At 43.0% G+C, this 24,531-nt stretch overlaps 1 protein-coding gene across 1 annotated transcript in view; it reads left to right on the top strand.

Moving 5' to 3' along the window:
• ENPEP (glutamyl aminopeptidase) overlaps positions 1-24,531 on the top strand; it is a 66,811-nt gene that overhangs the window by 13,351 nt on the left and 28,929 nt on the right. Inside the window, 5 exon segments of the mRNA XM_070757882.1 lie at positions 2,908-3,028; positions 6,660-6,814; positions 8,421-8,534; positions 9,854-9,988; positions 13,685-13,750. Coding sequence (XP_070613983.1) covers positions 2,908-3,028; positions 6,660-6,814; positions 8,421-8,534; positions 9,854-9,988; positions 13,685-13,750 — 591 coding nt within the window.

Genomic DNA, 24,531 nt, shown 5'->3' with positions numbered 1-24,531 from the left:
AATGGACTCAATCTGTATAGTCTGGAGGACAGAAGGAAAAGGGGGGACATGATCGAAACATTTAAATATGTTAAAGGGTTAAATAAGGTCCAGGAGGGAAGTGTTTTTAATAAGAAAGTGAACACCAGAACAACTGAACACAATCTGATGTTAATTGGGGAAAAGATCAAAAGCAACATGAGAAAATATTATTTTACTGAAAGAGTAGTAGATCCTTGGAACAAACTTCCAGCAGACGTGGTAGATAAATCCACAGTAACTGAATTTAAACATGCCTGGGATAAACATATATCCATTGTAAGATAAAATACAGGAAATATTATAAGGGCAGACTAGATGGCCCATGAGGTCTTTTTCTGCCATCAGTCTTCTATGTTTCTATGTTTCTATAAATAAATAAAAAATAAAGTACACAGGACACCTGATAGCTTCCAGGTTAGAAATTTCATTGAATCAAATCTCAATGAAATAATAGGATAAACCCCCTAATATGTGACTCTGCTTTGGAAGATCTTTCAATATTAAAACAGAGACTTATGTATAGAATAGAATGAATCAGAAAGAATCACAATCCCTTTCTTTATTCAAGACTATAATGAACAAAAATTTGCTACCTGAGACTATATATTCAATTCAGTTCAGATTTGCAATTCAGTTCAGATTTGAATTCAGTAAATTCAAATAAGGCAGGGATCCAAAGTTGTATTTTAACAGGATCCTGTTCAACTACATTGTTCTAGTCATGTGTTTTGATATTGTATCTTACCAAATGTGGCTTTTTTCTGTTAATGAAGGTTACATTAATTAAAAGAGAGATATAGCTGAAGGCATAGAAAGAACTCTCATAAAATCGAAAACAGTTTGGACTTTGAATAGAATGTTATATTATCTGTATGATTAGATATATTTTATGGTTGTACTAAATGCAAGATACTGAGAACATAAATTAATAAATAATCCACAGAGATAATCCTTTATGAAAGGATTGTTTTGTGTGTGTCTGTCTATCTGTCTGTCTCTGTGTAGGACATTATTAATTAAGGATACTAACAATATCAATAAACCTGCTAAATCTTTTTTTGTAAATCTGTTTACAAAAAAAATGACTTGTCCATAACTTAATACAGGTAATCCCCAGGTTATGATCATTCCCTTAGTGAACATTCGAAGTTACCTGATCAGCACCCCCTAGCGTTTCTGAATGAGGCAGGAAACTATAAATCTTGCAGCACCACAGCAATTGTTTGCCCTTACAACAGAGGCTCTGCAACATTCATCCTTCCCATTTCCAGCCAAAATGTAGTTTCCACCCTCAAAAACCCTGTTCAGCCATTCAGAGGCCTCCTCTGGCTTGTTGCAGGCTGAAATGGAGTCTCTAGGGGCTGGATATGTTTCCCTGAGGCTCTGTTTAGCTCACCACAGGCCTCCCCCAGCCAGTTCGTCACTCCCACGAATCCTCAGGTTACGAATGGAACGGGCAGGTCCCATTCCATTGATAACTCTAGGACTACCTGTAGCCTCACTTAATAGCAATAGCATTTAGAGTTATATATTGCTTCGTAGTGCTTTACAGCACTTTCATAGTGCCTTATAGCACTCTCTAAGTTGTTTTATAGAGCCAGTATATTGCCCCCAACAATCTGGGTCCTCACTTTACTGACCTTGGAAGGATGGAAGGCTGAATCAACTTTGAGCCAGTGGGAATCGAACCGCCAAAATACTGGCAGTCAGCAGTCAGCAAAATTAGCCTGCAGTACTGCATATTTATTGATTTATTGATTTATTGATTGGATTTGTATGCCGCCCCTCTCCGAAGACTCGGGGTGGCATACAAATAAATCATATATTTTAAATTGTATCATATAGTTTTTAGGAGAAGAAGTAATTGAAGAAATATGGGTTCTTTTTAATATGGAGTTTTATACTTTTAGATATTATTATAGTTATTATTGTTGTTGTTGTTATTGTTGTTGTTGTTGTTGTTGTTGTTATTATTATTATTATTATTATTATTATTATTATTATTATTATTATTTCAGTACAACACAGCAAACGAGATCACTATGCTGGATTTCGTATTTCATCACCAGTCGGGCGCTTCCCAAGCACCTAGGACTGCGTGATGTAGAGGTGAATTATGTTTGCCGATCCCAATAAAGCGGCCTTTTGCAATTGACAGATGGAGATTTTGTCAATTCCGATGGTTTTCAAATGTCCGCTGAGATCCTTTGGTGCTGCGCCCAGAGTGCCAAGTACCACTGGGACCACTTTCACTGGCTTATGCCAGAGTCGTTGCAGCTCAATTTTTAGATCTTCGTATTTCACTAATTTCTCTAGCTGCTTCTCCTCAATTCTGCTGTCTCCTGGGATTGCGATGTCGATGATCCATACTTTCTTTTTCTCCACGATCACAATGTCTGGTGTGTTATGCTTCAGAATTCGGTCAGTCAGAAGTCGGAAGTCCCACAGTAGTTTTGCTTGCTCATTTTCGGCCACTTTTTCGGGCTTATGATCCCACCGGTTCTTTGCCACTGGTAAATGGTAGTTCCGGCACAAGTTCCAGTGGATCATCTGTGGCACAGCATCATGTCTATGCTTGTAGTCAGTCTGTGCGATCTTTTTGCAGCAGCTGAGTATGTGATCGATATTATTATTATTATTATTATTATTATTATTATTATTATTATTATTATTTAGATTTGTATGCCACCCCTTTCCGAAGATATTATATTCGACTACTTCTTACTGTTCTGTATCTATTTGTATGTGTATTTGTATTTATATTATTATTGTAAGCCACCCCGAATCCTTCGGGACTGGGTGGCATAAAAGTTAAACCAACCAACCAACAAATAAACAGTATCAAGGTGGACTCTCTCTGATAACATCTTCTACATTGTTTTACAGCTTCGCATTTATGCCCAACCCCTACAGATTAAAACAGCCAGCTATGCAGCAAACGTAACCAAAGTTGTATTTGATTATTTTGAAAAGTATTTCAACATGAGCTATTCTCTTCCAAAACTGGGTAAATTTCTGTTCTTCATTTTTTAAATAGATATTAAAATTTTGTTTTCAGTTTACGTGTTGTCGGAAAATTGTGTCTAAGATTAAGTTTAAATAATTGGCTTTTTGTTGCTCACAGTTGTGTTTTACAGCCATCCAATTATTGGTCCACAGCAAAAAGATGATTAGGGGACTAGAGGCTAAAACATATGAAGAACGGTTACAGGAACTGGGCATGGCTAGTTTGATGAAGAGACGGACCAGGGGAGACATGATAGCAGTATTCCAATATCTCAGGGGTTGCCACAAAGAAGGAGTCAACGTATTCTCAAAAATATCTGAGGGTGGAACAAGAAGCAATGGATGGAAACTAAACAAAGAGAAAAGCAAATTAGAACTAAGGAGAAATTTCCTGACAGAACAATTAACCAGTGGAACTGCTTGCCTCCAGAAGTTGTGAATGTCCCAACACTGGAGGTTTTTAAGCAGATGTTGGATAACCATCTGTCTGAAGTAGTAAAAGGTTTCCGGCCTAAGCAGGGGGTTGGGCTAGAAGACCTCCAAGGTCCCTTCTAACCAGGGGTGGGCTGCTAGCCGGAACGCTAAATTGCACTCGCCATCGCGGCTCATGAATGCTTGCGGGGCCAGCGCGATTTTGGTTCTGCACCTGTGGAGATAGCAAAATCACACACGGAGCAGTAGGTGGACCCGTGTTTCGGTGAAGTTTTTTTGCTTTCGCGCATGCCGAAACATGGGTGCACCTGCAGCTCCGGGCTCGATTTTTCTATCTCCACAGGTGCAGAACCAAAATCGCGCTGGCTCTGCAAGCGCTCACGAGCCGCCGCCGCGAGCCCAATTTAGCTTTCCAGCTAGAGCCCACCCCTGCTTCTAATTCTGTTGTTATTATTATTATTGTTATTATTATTGAGTATAATCTACTCAAATTGTCAACTGATTTCTCGTTTGAAGCAGTTTTAATCACATTTCTCAACTAAGGGAAAAAGTATAATAGTGCAAATAGTGGAAACAATCTTAAAACAGAACCTTTATCTCAGAATAGGCTCAAAGCACCACAGAACATATATTATCATTATTATTATTATTATTATTATTATTATTATTATTATTATTATTTATTAGATTTGTATGCCGCCCCTCTCCGTAGACTCGGGGCGGCTCACAACAATAATAAAGATAATGTAAAAATAAATCTAATCATTTTAAAAACACTAAAAACCCTATTAATAAAAGCAAGCATACACACAAACATACCATGTATAAACTGTATAGGCCCGGGGGAGATGTCTCAGTTCCCCCATGCCTGACGGCAGAGGTGGGTCTTAAGAACTTTACGAAAGGCAAGGAGGGTGGGAGCAGTTCTGATCTCTGGGGAGAGCTGGTTCTAGAGGGTTGGGGCCGCCACAGAGAAGGCTCTTCTCCTGGGGCCCGCCAAATGACATTGTTTAGTCGACAGGATCTGGAGAAGGCCAACTCTGTGGGACCTAACCGGTCGCTGGGATTTGTGCGGCAGAAGGCGTTCCCGGAGGTATTCTGGTCCGATGCCATGAAGGGCTTTATAGGTCATAACCAACACTTTGAATTGTGACCGGAAATTGATCAGCAACCAGTGCAGACTGCGGAGTGTTGGTGTAACATGGGCATATCTGGGGAAGCCCATGACTGCTCTCGCAGCTGCATTCTGCACGATCTGAAGCTTCCGAACACTTTTCAGGGGTAGCCCCATGTAGAGAGCGTTACAGTAGTGAAATATATGAAAACCGTATACATGACATTAAACTATATATCTGTCTTCCAAGCAATGTGAAGAAAGGTATTCAATCCAGAAGTGGTATTTAGCCAGTTTTCACCGGTTCAAGAGAATGAAATTTTGTGAAAATTTTGAGCAGTTTGGAGACCTGGCTAATCCCACCAATGGCTGGCACAACCCCCGCCCACCTGTTCGCCCACTTGCTCCACCCGCTCACCGCTTGCCCCTGCCCTTCTGCTCACTGTTTACCCCCACCCACCCAACTGTCTTGCCCCCTCTCACCCACCCTGCCCCACCCACTGAAGCAGGACTGACAAATTGGCAGCCCACGGGACGGATGTGTATCATGCAGGCCACGCCCACCCCATCTCTGTGCTCTGCCAGGCTCTCTGGTAGAAGCCTCCCGAAAATTCACGGGTACAAATTTCAGACACACACACGTTTGAAAATTCAAAACAATGTCCTTTATCACAATGTCCTTTTTGTATTGCAAAGAGCACTCTTCCCCACTTGTCGGCTGTACAAGTCCCTTAATCAGTCCTTAAGTACTTAGCTAGTAGCTGTGAAGAAACATCACAGCCCTCCTTCTTCCCATGAAGTGAAACACATACACACTTTACTCTGCTTTGGTGTCAAAGGCGTGAAAAATCCACAAAGTTCAGACACAGCGAGGCACGATCCTGAAGAACTGTGATCAGATAATCTTCCACAATGGCCAAACTAGCATGCTGCTATTTATAGCAGCAGCTCTAATTACTGGAGCCCCACCCAAACACAGGTGCCCTCTCTTATCTCCTGTAATATTTCCTCAATTGGTCTCTTTGATGCATAAGTCTGCGCCTGTGTGGGTCTAACACTTCCTCATCCGAATCGACCGAAGATAATGGTGATTGGCTTCCTGGGCTGTGTGCCAAGCCCCCTTCTTCCAAGTCACCCCCACCTTCTTCTTCATCCGAGGAAACTGCACGACCTGACTCTGCCGGCAACAAAACAGGCCTAGGACATGTTGACGTTTCCCCTGCCTCCACCACCACATTCCCTGGGGCAGGAGCTAGGCTAGAGCCAACCACAACACTCTGCAAATTCAAAAACCCCATTGTAATACATTAAAGTGTTCGGAAACTTCAGATCGTGCAGAACGCAGCCGCGAGAGCCATCGTGGGGCTTCCCAGATTCGCCCACGTTTCTACACGTTTCTACAACACGTTTCTACAACACTCCGTGGCCTGCATTGGCTGCCGATCAGTTTCCGGTCACAATTCAAAGTGTTGGTCATGACCTTTAAAGCCCTACATGGCATTGGACCAGAATACCTCCGGAACCGCCTACTACCGCACGAATCCCAGCGGCCGATAAGGTCCCACAGAGTTGGCCTTCTCCGGGTCCCGTCGACTAAACAATGTCGTCTGGCAGGCCCCAGGGGAAGAGCCTTCTCTGTGGCGGCCCCGGCCCTCTGGAATCAACTCCCCCCGGAGATCAGAACTGCTCCCACCCTCCTTGTCTTCCGTAAACTACTTAAGACCCATCTATACCGCCAGGCATGGGGGACTTGAGACACCTCTCCCCCAGGCTTATTATAATTTATGTTTGGTATGTATGTGCTGTTTGGTTTTTTAAATTGATAGGGTTTTTAGTTTTTTCTTAATATTAGATTTGTGCCTGTACAATATTGTTTTATCACTTGTTGTGAGCCGCCCCGAGTCTTCGGAGAGGGGCGGCATACAAATCTAATAAATTATTAAAATTATTATTATTATTATTATTATTATTATTATTATTATTATTATTAAATTATTATGTAATGCGATCAAATTTGACATCCGTCAACTACAGAGAAATGAAAGAGTTTGAATACTACGTGATTATCTCTCTTGTTTCCATTTAGACAAAATAGCAATTCCAGACTTTGGCACCGGGGCCATGGAGAACTGGGGACTGATCACTTATAGAGAAACTAATCTCCTTTATGATTCACAAGAATCTGCTGCTTCAAACAAGCAAAGAGTGGCAGCTGTGGTTGCCCATGAACTAGTTCATCAGGTATAGATTGTTTGTTTATTTATTAAATTTATATGCCAAATCTCTCACTATGCAAAGTGCCTCTGGAGATTTACTAAACATTGTTGTCGACACGAAACCAAACTACATTATTATACACAAGGAAATTATAATGTACATTTTGGACAGGAATTTTTCCTGTTTCCTTCTGAGCTATATTAGGTTAATTTGATGTTTCGGATATATTTCACAAACAGGTTTTATCTCATCCTTTATCAATATTTTATTTTTAGATGGGACTTTATTATTGGCAGCTGATACAGCACAAAGCTATAGCTATTCTTCAGTCTCTGTATTAATCAGCATATATAAATCAAGCTAAATTGTAAGAGTTGTGCTATTTATAAAGACTGTTAGAATGTCTAGGTAATATAATAAACCTTCAACAAACCTTAAGTAGAGTTAATCGAGCAATGAGAGTTAGTCAATCAATGAATCAGATTTAATACAAAATAGAACAATATTATTATATACAGAGAGGCAAAAAACCCATAGTAGGTTCACAGTTCAATATCATCATGTGAGACCACATTTGGAGTACTGTGTTCAGTTCTGGAGACCTCACCTACAAAAAGATATTGACAAAATTGAACGGGTCCAAAGACGGGCTACAAGAATGGTGGAAGGTCTTAAGTATAAAACGTATCAGGCAAGACTAAATGAACTCAATCTGTATAGTCTGGAAGACAGAAGAAAAAGGGGGGACATGATCGAAACATTTAAATATGTCAAAGGGTTAAATAGGGTTCAGGAGGGAAGTGTTTTTAATAGGAAAGTGAACACAAGAACAAGGGGACACAATCTGAAGTTAGTTAGGGGAAAGATCAAAAGCAACGTGAGAAAATATTATTTTACTGAAAGAGTAGTAGATCCTTGGAACAAACTTCCAGCAGACGTGGTTGGTAAATCCACAGTAACCGAATTTAAACATGCCTGGGATAAACATATATCCATTGTAAGATAAAATACAGGAAATAGTATAAGGGCAGACTAGATGGACCATGAGATCTTTTTCTGCCGTCAGTCTTCTATGTTTCTATGTTTCTATACACATATAATCCTAATAATGATTTACAAACTAGGTTATCGCACACAGCAAGTATACACACAGCAAATATAAATCTCTCTAGTACAAACTCCCCCAAGAGGAATATCGTTGGCTCCCTCTTGTGGACAACCAGCACATGTCTCTTAAAGGTACAGTCTTAAACTTACATTGTTAGCCTATGTATTACAACACCCAACATGTTTACATACTGTTCTGCCAGGCTCTCTGGTAGGAGCCTCCCAAAAATTCAAGGGTACAAATTGTAGACACACACACATTTGAAAATTCAAAACAATGTTCTTTATCACAAAATTCAAAATAAACTAAACACTCTTTTTGTATTGCAAAGAGCACTCGAAACAACCGGGTATTCTGTACAATTTCCCTTAAGCAGTCATTAAGTACTTAGCTAGCAGCTGTGAAGAAACTTCACACCCCTTCTTGCACAATATCTAAATAGCTCATTTATGGATGATAGGTTTCTCTTCCTATTCATCTTCTTTTGTAATGCCGTTTGCTTTCTTCTTTCATTTATTGTAGTGGTTTGGAAATATTGTGACCATGGACTGGTGGGATGACTTATGGCTAAATGAAGGATTTGCCAGTTTCTTCGAATTTATGGGTGTAAATGCTAAAGAAACAAATTGGCAAATGGTAAGAATTTCTTGTTTTTGTATAATTATAGAATATGAACAAAGGAACAACTGCTAAATATTAAGTATGGTTGCTCAACAGGTAATAGCTATTAGCTGACCTTATTTGAGTTAACATAAAGTTTGGTTAGCACTTGATTGAGAAGATACTCAGGATCTCAGCAATGTGGGTTAAATGAAACATCTTGGAAAAAATACTGTTGAATTGCTTCCAAATAAAGTGAATGGTTTTGTCTTTTTAAACAAGACTTCAGCTTCACTGAGGTATTTTTATTTTTAGTGGGATAGCTTTCATTAAGTTACTGAGCTCTGGCATAGGAGATTTATAACCAAGGTGTCCAACTTTGGAAATGTTAAGACCTGCGGACCTCAACTTCCAGAATTCCCAGGCCAGCCTTTGTGACTGGTGAATTCTGGGAGTTAAAATCTACAAGACCTAAAATGGCTAAGTTGAATGCCTCTGATTTAGAAGCTTCAATCTATAAATTTTCCTCTTTATGTTATCAAACTTGATGGTAGAAAAGCATCTTGCTCAAATATTACCCTGTTTCCCCGAAAATAAGACGTACCCTGAAAGTAAGGCATGTCAGAGGTTTTGCAGAATTTGCTAATATAAGGCACCCCCCGAAAATAAGGCATAGTCAAGTTTACATACGTTACGGTGGAAAAACATACGGTACCATTCAAAGTTGTTCATAGTGGTACCGTAATAATGTGGCTTCCCCTGCTGGCCCCTTCCATCGCTTTGTACCGTCCAGTACAGCAGACACAGTCTGCTGCTGTCTCACCACCATTACAGTCTCCACTACAGTGCGTAGACTATAGTTCCTCTGGTGGCTGGAAGCTGCAATAGCGGGAGCATACTGTTGTACCATATAAGTGCCGTCGTTTGTGGTACTTTGGGGGTGTCAGCTTTTCTGACTGTGAATTTGTCTTATTTGAGAAATATAAAGCACCCCCCCCCCCGAAAATAAGACGTAGCACAACATTTGGAGCAAAAATTAATATAAGACATTGTCTTATTTTCGGGGAAACACGGTAGCTACTTTATAATACGTAATGATGCTACATATGATAGATATATTTATATAATTCTTAGGTAAAATTCTAGAGAACTGCACTAACTAGATCTTTTTGATTGTTTCTTTGTTTTCTATCCTGTTAATTAGCTATCAATCCAAAACCTCTTTTACCCTGTGATAGGTGAGATTGACATGTGGTGTGATTTCATTTATGGTAAACATTTTTCATGCATTAGCCTGCTTTTAGGTAATTAAGTAAATCATTTTGGGGAATAATAACGCCTTTTTTTCTCCACAGTTGGACCAAATTTTAATTGACGATCTACTCCCAGTACTGAAGGATGATTCTTTGGTTTCATCTCACCCTATTACCGTGAATGTATCTTCTCCTGATGAAATAACTTCTGTGTTTGATGGCATATCCTACAGCAAAGTAAGAGCTTAAGTTTTCCCATATAACTAGGAGAGAAGAAGATATAGTGGTATCTCTACCTAAGAACGTCTCTACTTACGAACTTTTCTAGATAAGAACCGGGTGTTCAAGCTTTTTTTGCCTCTTCTCAAGAACCATTTTCCACTTACAAAACCCGAGCCTCCGAAACTATAACCGCAAAAGGCATGGAGAAGCCTCCATGGGGCCTCTCTAGGAATCTCCTGGGAGGAAACAGGGCCGGAAAAGGTGGGGAGAAGCCTCTGTGAGGCCTCTCTAGGAATCTCCTGGGAGGAAACAGGGCCGGAAAAGGCAGGGGGAAGCCTCAATGGGACCTCTCTAAGAATCTCCTGGGAGGAAACAGGGCCTCCACCCTCCCTGTGGTTTCCCCACTCACACGCATAATTTGCTTTTACATTGATTGAAAATTGCTTCTTCTTACAAACTTTTCTACTTAAGAACCTGGTCATGGAACAAATTAAGTTCATAAGTAGAGGTACCACTGTAGATATGTTTAGTGTTTGACCTGATTTTTTTGATCTTGGGAGAAAAAAAAACATGAGATGAATGTTGTGGGATATATATTTTACACTTTTGTTATATATCTGCACTATGTGGTGTGATAATTCAGAGGCAGGAAAGATGGAGAACTTGGGTTTCTTGAATAGTGGAGGAACAGAATACAGGTAACCCACAACTTGCAACCTAACCCAGTGGTGGAATCTTGCCAGCTTAACAACCAGTTTGGTAATTATGCACATACGCAGTTCAACAAAAAAAAAATTCCTCCCGCATTGCTGCTGGGCCGTAACACCGCTGAGACGCGGCAATCTGTTTTGACGTGTTAATCAGCTGAGAAAACATAGGTGCGTAAAGCACAGGGGCGGGCAGGCAGGCGTAGCTGATCGTCAGAGCTATCAGTTCACCTGAACTGGTCCGAATTGGTAGAATCTCAGTCCTGACTTAACCAATTAGGGACCAGAATTGCTGTTTGCCCAAGGCCCATATTTTGATCACATGACCATGTGGACACTGTGACAATTCAACCGCAACAACACAAGAGCACGCAACAGATTCAAACTTTTTGGATTGCAAAAACGGCGCTCTGCCGAGCGCTGCTGCCCGGCTGTAACCTTCTAAAACAGCCGGGTGCTTCTTGGCGGCCTCCGGAACCCGAGCCCGAACTTCCGGGTTTGGGTTCGGGAGAATGCCGAGAAGTCCCCCTGCTGTTTAAGAAGGTGACAGGCGGGTGGCAATGCTTCTCGGCAGCCTCTTGAACCCGAACCAAAAAAGTTCGGGTTCAGATTCGGGGGAACGCCGAGAAGCCCCCTGACAACCCGGCGGCAGCGCCCAGTGGAGCGCCATTTTGGGATTTCCCCCCCCTTGCACGCATTAATCGCTTTTACATTGTTTCCAATGGGAAACATTGTTTTGTGTTACGAACTTTTCGCCTTACGAACCTCCTTCCGGAACCAATTAGGTTCGTAAGACGAGGCATTACTGTATTTTTAAAGGCTAAAACCAAATGTCTGGATTGAATTGTGGCAAAAAAAGTTTGCTTGCAGTCTATTTATAAATGTGTGTTACTCTACTTCTGTCAATGTTGTCTAGATTGATTATGAACAGATCTCCAGTTTCTCCAACTTAGCATTGCCAGGGATTGAACTTGGGACCCTCAGTATGCAAAGCATGTATTTGCTACTGAACTCTGACACTTTTCTCACTGGATTGCTTCAAGTTGGAATGGGAACGGGGAAGCAAAGCCCCTGACTGTACGGTAATACATGTGTCAGTTGGCACAAATGACACGAATCAGCATGCCAAATGGAGCTGGCTCATATTTATCAGATGATATCTTCATTTGGCCCTGATAAATCTTCAGTTTTCCAGATGTTTTCTTGCGGATGCTGTTTTCTGTCCCGCTTTCTTGGTGTGTGCTTTTCTTTCTTTCTTTCTTTCTTTCTTTCTTTCTTTCTTTCTTTCTTCCTCCTTCCTTCTTTTCTCCCTCCCTCCTCCTTCCTTCCCTCTTTCCCTCCCTCTTCCTTCCTCCCTCCCTCCCTCTTTCCCTCCCTCTTTCTTTCTTCCTTCCTTCCTTCTTTTCTCCCTCCCTCCTACTTCCTTCCTTCCTCCCTCCTTCTTCCTCCCTCCCTCTTTCCCTCCCTCTTCCTTCCTTCTTTTCTCCCTCCTTCCTACTTCCTTCCTTCCTTCCTCCCTCTTTCTTTCTTTTTTTCTTCCTTCCTTCCTCCCTCCTTCTTCCTTCCTCCCTCTCTCCCTCTTTCCCTCCCTCTTCCTTCCTTCCTTCCTCCCTCCCTCTTTCCCTCCCTCTTCCTTCCTTCCTTCCTTCTTTTCTCCCTCCCTCCTACTTCCTCCCTCCCTCCCTCCTTCTTCCTCCCTCCCTACCTCTTTCCCTCCCTCCCTCTCCCTTCCTTCCTTCTTTTCTCCCTCCTTCCTACTTCCTTCCTTCCTTCCTTCCTCCCTCTTTCTTTCTTTCTTTTTTTCTTCCTTCCTTCCTCCCTCCTTCTTCCTTCCTCCCTCCCTCTTTCCCTCCCTCCATCTTCCTTCCTTCCTCCCTCCTTCTTCCTTCCTTCCTTCCTCCCTCCCCCCTCCCTCCCTCTTTCTTTATTTCTTTCTTTTTGTGATGCCTGTGGTTGTGAGGTATCAAGGAGGGTACTTCTATTATTTTCTGTTCCTTCTGTGATCCAAAAGTTTTCTTCCCTGTCTCCACTTCCCAATCTTCTAAACTTCCATAGAACTCCGGTCTGCCTCTTCCATTTACCCTATCAAACACCTTATCTGAGGTTTAATTGAAATGTTGGAAGTCAGGAAAGTCAGTCTCATCTTCAGGATTTGGCCTTCTAAACAGCAGTCAGGGTTGATCTCCTCCAGGACTGACCGGTTTGATCGCCTTGCAATCCAAGAGACTCACCTGTGAGTCTTCATCAGCACCTTAGTTGAAAGGCCTCAATTCTTTGGTGCTCAGCCTTCTTATGGTCCAAATCTCACAGCCATACCTTGCAACTGGGAAAACTATAAAGAGTTTACTACAATGCAAAGAATAACTAATATTATACAGTGATACCTCGTCTTACAAACGCCTCATCATACAAACTTTTCGAGATACAAACCTGGGGTTTAAGATTTCCCCCCCTCTTCTTACAAACCATTTTCACCTTACAAACCCACCGCCGCCGCCCTGCCTCCGGACTTCCGTTGCCAGTGAAGCACCCGTTTTTGCACTGCTGGGATTCCCCTGAGGCTCCCCTCCATGTGAAACACCACCTCCCGACTTCTGTGTTCTTGTGATGCTGCAGGGGAATCCCAGCAGGGGAATCTCAGCATCACAAAAACGAATACTTCGCTGGCAACAGAAGTCCAGAGGTGGGCTTTCCCATGGAGGGGAGCCTCGGGGAAATCCCAGCAGCGCAAAAACAGGCGCTTCGGCTGGCAAAAGGGGTGAATTTTGGGCTTGCACGCATTAATCGCTTTTCCATTGATTCCTATGGGAAACATTGTTTCATCTTACAAACCTTTCACCTTAAGAACTTTGTCCCGGAACCAATTAAGTTTGTAAGACAAGGTATCACTGTACTTGTATTTCTGGATTGCACAGAAATAGGGAGAGTATACATTAGTGTTTATTCAGGCAAATTGATATATGAAGTATTATTTATTGATATTATCAACTCTCTGTCTATCTAGGGAGCGTCAATTCTCAGAATGCTTCAAGATTGGATCTCACCAGAACACTTCCAAGCTGGATGTCAGGTATACATTCTGATGAAATGAAACCCCAAAGGATTAATTTGAGGCTCTATATATTTTTCTGGGAGAAATTATTGGATTTTAGTTGTGAATTAACAGGCTTTGGGGAGTGTGTGTGAATTAGGGGTTCGGACAATCTTCCCCAACCCAGTGCCTTTCACTTGCGTTTGGATTAAAGCAGGGGTCCCCAACCACCGGGCCGCGGACCAGTACCAGGCCGCGGGGCATGTTGCACCGGTCCGTGGAGTCAGCAGCTGCCGGCCCTCATGCCGCCACCCCCTCCCTCCAGCGCTTCGCCTCCCGCCGGGCAAGAGGCCTTGGGAGGCAGGTTCTGCCGGCCACAGGACGATGGATGGGACAGAGGGGCGGGAAGGACCGAGATCTCAAGCCTCTTTTGGCTTCTGCCGTGGGGCGCTTTTGCGTTTTTGGCTGGGGGGAGGCAGGAGGGCCAGCCTGACCCCCTCTCTCCAGCGCTTAGCTCCCGCTGGGCAAGAGGGCTTGGGAGGCAGGTTCTGCCGGCCACAGGACGATGGCGGGAAAGAGGGGAGGGGAGGACCAGCACCCCCATGCTTAATCCCGCCCCCAACCACACCCCTTTCCGCCCCCGCTGGGCCATAGAAAAATTGTCTTGCTGAAACTGGTCCCTGGTGGAAAAAACGTTGGGGACCACTGGATTAAAGGACCCAGAATTTTTTTTTAAAATAATAATTTTATTTACAATAAAATAGTTCTAACATTATTATGTGATTTATACACATTAACTATATTAGATATTTATATGCAGCACAAGTTAATTCCTCTTCACTCAAAGCAGCCTAAGCAAGCCAGAAGGTTGGACAACAATCTTTTTGTCCCTTTCAGCACTCCATACTTCTGTCATCATATGGTCTTCTAAAAACTTCCTAGTTCCCTTCTTTTTCCACTTGTCTCTTTGTTTAGCACAGTCAACCAATCAGCTTCCTTAACAAATTGAAATGTTCTTCTTTCCTATAGATAGTGAAGGGCCACAAAAAAATTTACTACCACACTGTGGGCGTGCCTTGTTTTGTGGGTGTGCTTGATGGTCATGTGACTAGGTGGGAGTGGCTTGTCAACCATGTGACTGGGTAGGAGTGGCGTGTCAATCATGTGATTGGGTAGGAGTGGCTTGTGACCAGGTGGAAGTGGCTTGATGATCATGTGACCAGGGTGTAACTTAAAGGGCCAACTTGACATCACTCACGTCAAGGGTTTGGGTTAGGGTGCCTGTTCTGTATTTACTATTACTGAACATCCAAAATATATTATTTAATCCTATATGTATAGAAACATAGAAACATAGAAGTCTGACGGCAGAAAAAGACCTCATGGTCCATCTAGTCTGCCCTTATACTATTTTCTGTATTTTATCTTAGGATGGATATATGTTTATCCCAGGCATGTTTAAATTCAGTTACTGTGGATTTATCTACCACGTCTGCTGGAAGTTTGTTCCAAGGATCTACTACTCTTTCAGTAAAATAATATTTTCTCATGTTGCTTTTGATCTTTCCCCCAACTAACTTCAGATTGTGTCCCCTTGTTCTTGTGTTCACTTTCCTATTAAAAACACATATATATGCCATATGTGTACATACATATTATACACAGGCACTCAAAAATATACATCATCTACTATATGTAAGCTCCATTTTTGCTATCCCCACTGTGTTTCCCCCCACCCACCCCCCGGTGTGGGCGGCAGCCCAAAACTGCCAATGGACATACCTGTTTATTCAAATATGTGTTTTAAATACTTTACTTAAGGTGATATTCCACACTTTAGTCAATTGTTTAACTTTCTTGTTCCAAAATCTCAGTAAACTTTTTTGTGTTTAATACTTTTAAAATCTTTGTAATTGCTTTCTTCTTTTTATTTAATCTGTCCCAGATTGAGAATTTATTTATTTATTTACTTATTTTGTCCAAAACACAATGAGGGTTTTAGTGGGTATATATATCTATATACACATAGTAAAATACATGATGAAGGTTATAGAGGAGATGCTCATAGTAAAATATATCTAAGAAAGAATAGAAAAGAAGGTATACAGTAATAGAACATATCAATGAAAGAATAGAAGAAGAGATATAGGAATAGAAGAAAGGTATAGGAGATATAGGAGAGAAATAGGACAGGGGACGGAAGGCACTCTAGTGCACTTGTACTCGCCCCTTACTGACCTCTTAGGAATTTGGAGAGGTCAACCGTGGATAATCTAAGGGTAAAGTGTTGGGGGTTTGGGGATGACACTACGGAGTCCAGTAATGAGTTCCACGCTTCGACAACTCGGTTACTGAAGTCATATTTTTACAGTCAAGTTTGGAGTGGTTAATATTAAGTTTAAATCTGTTTTGTGCTCTTATGTTGTTGTGGTTGAAGTTGAAGTAGTCGCCGACAGGCAGGACGTTGCAGCATATGATATTGTGGGTAATACTTAGATCTTGTTTAAGGTGTCTTAGTTCTAGGCTTTCTAGGCCCAGGATTGAAAGTCTAGTCTCGTAGGGTATTCTTTTTCGAGTGGAGGAGTGAAGGGCTCTTCTGGTGAATAAAGCTGGAACTGAGACCAAAGTAGTTAAGGTTTCACAACCCATGATAATATTATCATAATTGCTGGTTGAGAAATAATGATTGTGCAAGCAGTTCTCTACCTTCTACACTTGATCACGGTGCAATTGGTTAGCAAATTTGATCTGTACTTTTGATTCAAGCTAGGAATCATCATATAAACTTCAGCACTTCATGAAATCATCGAAGTGCTGAGTGAGACTAACAGTGCCATCTATTGTTCTAATGCAGAACATTCAAAGAAGTAGGAAGAGCCAAGAAAAACAGGATTTATCAAACCATACTTCCAAGATATCAATACAAGAGATGACTTTTAGGGTACATATAACAACTGCAACTATGCAACTACAAATATATATACATATACATATGCTTCAAAAGAGCTTGGAGAGACTACACAGAGCTAGATGTGGTATTTTCTGCATAACTCCTATTTTGCTACTGGAATCCATATCAGTTCAAATGCATGACAATGATGATGAAGTTCGTCCATCACATTCAAAGAGGACCTTGACATCTAATGCCAGGGTAGGCAAAGTTGGCTCTTCCATGACTTGTGGACTTCAACTCCCAGAATTCCCGAGGCAATCATGCTAGCTCAGGAATTCCTATCTAACAGACAACAAGTGGTCAAAATAGGAAGTGCCACTTCTCTTCCTGCTCCTGTTAACAGTGGCGTCCCTCAAGGTAGCATTTTAGGACCCACACTGTTCATACTATACATAAACGATCTTTGCGATTGCATCACTAGCAATTGTGTTCTCTTTGCAGATGATGTCAAACTATTTAATACCGCTGACAATACTGCTACCCTTCAAAAAGACCTTGACCATGTAGCAGAATGGTCTAAAACCTGGCAACTTCAAATCTCCACCACTAAATGCTCTGTCTTACACATTGGTAAAAAGAATCAGAATACTAAATATGAATTTGGAGGAACTGAACTTATTGATAATCCTCAATCTGCCAAAGATCTTGGAGTACTCATATTCAGTGACCTAAGTCCTAGAACCCACTGCAACAACATTGCCAAAAAGGCTTTAAGAGTTGTTAACCTAATCCTTCGCAGCTTCTTCTCTGGTAATTTTGAACTGCTAACAAGAGCTTACAAAACATTTGTCAGACCAATCCTAGAATACAGCTCGCCTGTATGGAACCCATATTGCATATCTGACATCAACACAATTGAGAGAGTCCAGAAATATTTCACAAGAAGAGTCCTTCATTCCTCTACTCACAACAAAATACCTTACTCTGCCAGACTTGAAATTCTTGGTTTAGACAACTTACAACTCCGTCGTCTCCGTTCCGACTTAATTATAATTCATAAAATCATATACCAAAATGTCCTACCTGTTAAGACTACTTCACCTTCAACCACAACAATACACAAGCACAAAATCAATTTAAACTAAATGTCAACCTCTCCAAACCTGACTGCAAAAAATATGACTTCAGCAACAGAGTAATCAACGCCTGGAATTCACGACCTGATTCTGTGGTTTCTACTCCTAACCCCAAAACCTTTCGCCTTAGACTATCTACAGTTGACCTCTCCCCCTTTCTAAGAGGTCTGTAAGGGACGTGCAGTAAGCACACCACTGTGCCTACCGTCCCTGTCCTATTGTCTTCTTTTGTTACTTTTTAATGTTTTATTTGTACATATTATCAACCTATAATTGTTTGACAAATAAATAAATTACAATTACAAATTACAATTCTGGGAGTTGAAGTCCACATGTCATAGAAGAGCCAACTTTGCCTACCCAGAATCTAATGGGTTGTGGGCTGTGCACAATGTGTCTGCAGGTGGTCATATCACTTTTTTCAGTGGTGGGTTGCTACTGGTTCGCCCTGGTTCGGGCGAACTGATAGCAATGGCGGCGTGAGGCTCTGCCCATCCACCCAGTCGTCATCATAGACAATCTGCGCATGCGCAGAAGGTTCTGAGCATGCGCAAAAGTACTGCACACATGTTCACAGTTCTGAACCAGTAGCAAAGCTAAGAGAAACCCACTACTGTTGGTGTTGTAACTTTGAGCAGTCCCTAGACAAGTTGTTGTAAGGTGAGGACTACCAGTAGCAATAGAATCTTCTTTTTTATAGAATAAATTTTATTAATTTTAATAATAATATAATAAAGCCAGATACATACTGCGCAAAAACAGTGCACAGTGATATGTGTTCCCACCAACCAACATCATTCATTTTATCCCTCCACCAAATGAGGGTGTGTTGATTTATAATATTTTAAACCAGGAACATTAGCATATTTAAAAAATATAGAATGATTCCAATTTATTCTTTATTACTCGGTCTCGAATTCTACTGACCATAAAACCTCTAACCCTGTTCCCATCAGTTTTTTTCATTTTATTTTCATTGATCGTATTCATTTTAGTATCCATAATTTCGAATGTAATGTGTTCCACCATGTACCTGTACCAATTTTATATTGTCCATTTTGTTGCATCCTTCCAACCTAAAACTATTACCGCCTGGGCACTTTCTATAGCTGCTTCCTTAATTTCTCTGAAATCACCCATATCCCTCCTCATTACTAATACTGCCATCTCTCCATGTAGTGATAGAATCTTCTTTGCCACTTTTTGCTTGTGGCCCTGTGGATTAAATCAGCCACACGATGAAATATTTACTTTTCATCAACGTATCCATTTTTTTAGTAAACTAGGCATGGTACATCCAACTTCGGCGTCCTCCTCGATCCACAGCTGACATTGGAACATCATCTTTCGGCTGTGGCGAGGAGGGCGTTTGCCCAGGTTCGCCTGGTGCACCAGTTGCGGCCCTATTTGGACAGGGAGTCATTGCTCACAGTCGCTCATACCCTCATCACCTCGAGGTTCGATTCCTGCAATGCTCTCTACATGGGGCTACCTTTGAAAAGTGTTCGGAAACTTCATATTGTGCAGAACGCAGCTGCGAGAGCCGTCCTTGGGGGCTTCCAAGATTCGCCCACGTTTCTTCAACACTCCGTGGCCTGCATTGGCTGCCGATAAGTTTCCAGTCACAATTCAAAGTGTTGGTCATGACCTTTAAAGCCCTACAGGGCATGGGACCAAATTACCTCTGGAACCGCCTGCTACCACACGAATCCCAGCGACCGATAAGGTCCCACAGAGTTGGCCTTCTCCGGGTCCCGTCGACTAAACAATGTTGTTTGGCGGGCCCCAGGGGAAGAGCCTTCTCTGTGGCGGCCCCGGCTCTCTGGAACCAACTCCCCCCAGAGATCAGAACTGCCCCCACCCTCCCTGTCTTTTGTAAACTACTCAAGACTCATTTATGCCGCCACGCATGGGGGAGTTAAGATATTCCTTCCCCCTAGGCCAGCGGTCCCCAAACTACGGCCCGCGGGCCGGATGCGGCCCAACGAGGTCTTTTAACCGGCCCGTGGCAAGCTCACGAGATTTTACTGGTCGATAAAATAAGCTCCCGAATCTCCTGTCAACTCACCACGGTCGGCTGTTCAGCGAGGAGAAGGTGGAGAGGCAAGGAGGCGGGGAGGAAAGCGGGACTGCAATTGGCCCCTTCCTTTGTCGCCTTTAGGGAGAGAAACTGTTGCTGCCCTATGGCAGAGCAGCAACAGTTCCTCTCCCTAAAGGCGAGAAAGAAATTGGCCAATTGCAGGCCCGCTTTCCTCCCCGCCCCCTTGCCTCTCCACCTCCTCCTCCCCTCCTCCTCCGCGGTGAGTGGACGCAAAATTCAAGTTTGGGTGTGGGGGGGAGGCGGCTGCTTGAAAACCCCTGACCTCCACCGCCTCTCCCCCACGGCACAAGGCGAGCACACCTCGCCGCTGACACAGGCGCCGGGGACTGCCCTGTCCCCCTGTCCCCACTGCGCAAAACTACGCAGCCCCAGACCGCTCGCTTCTCCAGCCAGCAAAGCCAACTGCCTGGCTTTGCTGGCTGATGCAGGGAAGGAAAGCGTCACATTTAAAAAGCACGCCACTTTCTGGGAGTGCGGCGCCGTGGTGGCCTTCAAGCGCGGCCCTTCTCGGCGCCCCACCACCCGTTCATGCAGGAAGAGATCGGGCACTTTACTGGGAGGTGGAGGCGGCGTGGGGCCGGACGCTGGGTGCCGGGGAGGGCGAAGGAGTGGACGCACCTCTCAGCTGCAGAGCGGAACGGGGGTGGAGATCAGCAGCGGAGTCCGGCGCTGGGGCCATGCGGGACCGCTCATCCAGGCGCGCGTGGACCGGCAAGCCTGGATGAGCGGTCCCGCATGGCCCCAGGCCCCCAACGCCGGACTCCGCTGCTGATCTCCACCCCCGTTCCGCTCTGCAGCTGAGAGGCGCGTCCACTCCTTCGCCCTCCCCGGCACCCAGCGTCTGGCCCCCACCTCCCGGTAAAGTGCCCGATCTCTTCCTGCAGGAAAGGGTGGTGGTGCGCTGCGAAGGGCCGCGCTTGAAGGCCACCACGGCGCCGCAGTCCCAGAAAGTGGCGTGCTTTTTAAATGTGACGCTTTCCTTTCCTGCATCAGCCAGCAAAGCCGGGCAGTCGGCTTTGCTGGCTGGAGAAGCGAGCGATCTGGGGCTGCGTAGTTTTGCACAGGGGGACAGGGCAGTCCCCGGCGCCTGTGTCAGCGGCGAGGTGTGCTCGCCTTGTGCCGTGGGGGGGAGGCGATGGAGGTCAGGGGTTTTCAAGCAGCCGCCTCCCCCCCACACAGAGATAAGAGAGAGAAAGAAAGAGAGGGACAGAGAGAAAGAAAGAGGGACAGAGAGAAAGAAAGAGAGGGACAGAGAGAAAGAAAGAGAGGGACAGAGAGAAAGAAAGAGACAGAGAGAAAGAAAGAGGGACAGAGAGTAAGAAAAAGAGGGACAGAGAGTAAGAAAGAGAGGGACAGAGAGAAAGAAAGAGGGACAGAGAGAAAGAAAGAGAGGGACAGAGAGAAAGAAAGAGACAGAGAGAAAGAAAGAGGGACAGAGAGTAAGGAAGAGAGGGACAGAGAGAAAGAAAGAGGGACAGAGAGAAAGATAGAGAGGGACAGAGAGAAAGAAAGGGACAGAGAGAAAGAAAGAGAGGGACAGAGAGAAAGAAAGAGGGACAGAGAGAAAGAAAGAGAGGGACAGAGAGAAAGAAAGAGAGGGACAGAGAGAAAGGAAGACAGACAGAAAGAAAGAGGGACAGAGAGTAAGAAAGAGAGGGACAGAGAGAAAGAAAGAGGGACAGAGAGAAAGATAGAGAGGGACAGAGAAAGAAAGGGACAGAGAGAAAGAAAGAGAGGGACAGAGAAAAAGAAAGAGAGGGACAGAGAGAAAGAAAGAGGGACAGAGAAAGGGAGAGAGAGAAAGAGAAAGAAAGGTAGAGAGAAAGAGGGAGAGAGAAAGAGAGTGAGTGAGAGAAAGGGAAGAGAGAGAGAAAGAAAGAGAGAGGGGGGAGAGAAAGAGGGAAAGATAGAGAGGGAGAGAGAAAGCAAGAGGAGAGATAGAAAGGGAGAGAGAGAGAAAGGAGGAGACAGAGAGAGGGAGAGAGAAAGAGGGAGAGATATAAAGAGAGTGAGTGAGAGAAAGAGAGAAGAGAGAAAAAGAGAGAGAGAGGACAGAGAGAAAGAGAGAGAACTAGAAAGACAGAAGGACAGAGAGAAAGGGAGAGAGAGAGAAAGAGGAAGAATAAATATTAAATATTGTATTTGTTCCCATTTTGTTTTTTACTTTAAATAATGTATGTGCAGTGTGCATAGGGATTTGTTCACACGTTTTTTTAATAGTCCGGCCCTCCAACAGTCTGAGGGACAGTGAACTGGCCCCCTGTGTAAAAAGTTTGGGGACCCCTGCCCTAGGCCATTACAAGTTATGCATGGTATGTTTGTGTGTATGTTTGGTTTTATTACAAGGGTTTTTAGTTGTTTTATTAATTGGATTTCTATATGCTGTTTTTATCATTGTTGTTAGCCGCCCCGAGTCTGCGGAGAGGGACGGCATACAAATCCAATAGATAGATAGATAGATAGATAGATAGATAGATAGATAGATAGATAGATAGATAGATAGATAGATAGCATCCTGTTCAACAGAAGTTATCCTCCTGCACAGTTCTTTACAAGCTCACCTCTTTTTGTTTAAAAGCTGACCTCAGGTAGAAATTCAACAAGAAAGGGGGAAAAAAATAAGTTCGTAACAAAAGTGCTGGGTTAGGGTGTTGCGTGTAGAGAGGAGGCAGAGAACACTTAAAAGACAATTCAGCAAAAAACACAGCTGTTCTCTGACAATAAAATCCACCCTCCGAATCTTGCATGTCTGCAGGATCAGCTCAATGGTCCCTGAAAGCAAGTTTCAATGCGTTTGAAAGGACAAATCTATTCTTTATCCAACAGTGACATTGAAAGTCAGCAGTTTTTAACCCTGACGAATGTATTGGGCTGTACATCAGGGCAAAGAGCTGAGAAAGAACGAGAGAGAATCCTAGTTGTGTTCTTTTTTCGGTTGTTTGTTTACTGAAACCTATGTAGTGTGCTTAGATTATAAATTCCTGTCTTGTTTAATGGATGAGGGACTTATTTTAAGATGTGTGTTCTTGAATAATTGAAATAGAAGGTGAAGCAGAGTATTACGAGAGCAATCCCACTTTACCTAAATAGCTTTCACTTGGAGAAATAATTAAGGTCAATAAAAGTTTCATTTCTAGCTATGTTTAAATCAAGGACATTTTAAAAATTTAAGTGGTTTTTTTTTCCACCTTGGGAACTTTTATGGAAAAAAAAAGTATAGCTGTAATTTATTTATTTTCCATCCTGCAAAGTGGATTTTAAAAAACTCAGCATTGTGCACCCATAACCTATATATCTGAGTAGAAACTTGCAACCCTTTGGATCTTCTTGGGTGTGTAGTAGGATATGATGAATTGCCCTGTAGCTTTAAAATTAGAACTGAAATTGTTTAGAAAACAAATGAGGACTAGCCACTGTGACATTCTTTAACTGTGTACTTGATGGAAGGTCTTAAGCATACTACATATCAGGAAAGACTTAATGAACGCAATATGTATAGTCTGGAAGACAGAAGGGAAAGTGGGGATATGATCCAAACATTTAAATATGTTAGAGGGTTAAATAAGGTTCAGGAGGGAAGTGTTTTTAATAGGAAAGTGAACACAAAAAACAAGGGGACACAATCTGAAGTTAGTTGGGGGAAAGATCAGAAGCAACGTGAGGAAATGTTATTTTACTGAAAGTAGTAGATGCTTGGAACAAACTTCCAGCAGACGTGGTTGGTAAATCCACAGTAACTGAATTTATACATGCCTGGGATAAACTTAGATCCATCCTAAGATAAAATACAGGAAATAGTATAAGGGCAGACTAGGTGGACCATGAGGTCTTTTTCTGCCGTCAAATCTTCTATATTTCTATGTTTCTACTTGTAATTTGCATGCGTCACCAAGCCGTGTACCATGATCAAAGGCTGATCCTGAGGATGATAAGTTAAAGAAAGATGTTCTAATAGTAATCAATAGAACTTGTTATAGATGTTATGGTAACATCGACGGAGAGGGGCGGCATACAAATCTAATAAATAATAATAATAATAATAATAATAATAATAATAATAAATGCTAATACAGTGATCCCTTGATTTTCGCGGGTTCAAACTTCGTGAAACAGCTATACCACGGTTTTTCAAAAAATATTAATTAAAAAATACTCCATTTTTTTTTCCCTATACCACGGTTTTTCCCACCCGATGACATCATACGTCATCACCAAGAGTCACTTCTCTCTCTCTTTCTCTTTCTTTCCTGTCATTCTCTGCTTCAATCATTTTCTCATTTCCCTTTTTTCTCCCCTTTTTTCTATCATTTCTCTCTCTCTCTCTACCTTCCACTCCCCCCTCTTGCTCTCTCTCTCTCTTTCTCCCTCTCTCTCTCCCTCTCTGTGAGAACGCCTGCCCCGCCTCTCCTGCAGCCCCCTCGCTGATAGCTGGGACAAAAGCGCTCTCAGCTAAGGGACTGTGAGAGGGGCAGGGCGGGCATTCTCAAAGCGCTCAGAGCGGCTAGCGGCCGAATGAGGAGGATGAGAAGCTGTAGCCGCCAGCGCTGCTGCAGGAGGACCCGTGTCCCAAGAAAGCCGGTGAGAGGGGTGGATCGGGTGGGCGGGGGGTAGCGGCGAGGGGGCCGGAGGCTCTGGGGGGGCGGGGGCAGTCGACATTCAAAACAATCTTTGCCGGCCTCCGCACTTTCGT

This window comes from Erythrolamprus reginae, chromosome 7 (genome assembly GCF_031021105.1).
Source record: "Erythrolamprus reginae isolate rEryReg1 chromosome 7, rEryReg1.hap1, whole genome shotgun sequence".
Taxonomy (NCBI): Eukaryota; Metazoa; Chordata; class Lepidosauria; order Squamata; family Dipsadidae; genus Erythrolamprus; species Erythrolamprus reginae.
Note: the sequence above shows the minus strand (reverse complement) of the source record. Positions and strands in the feature narration are given on the sequence as shown.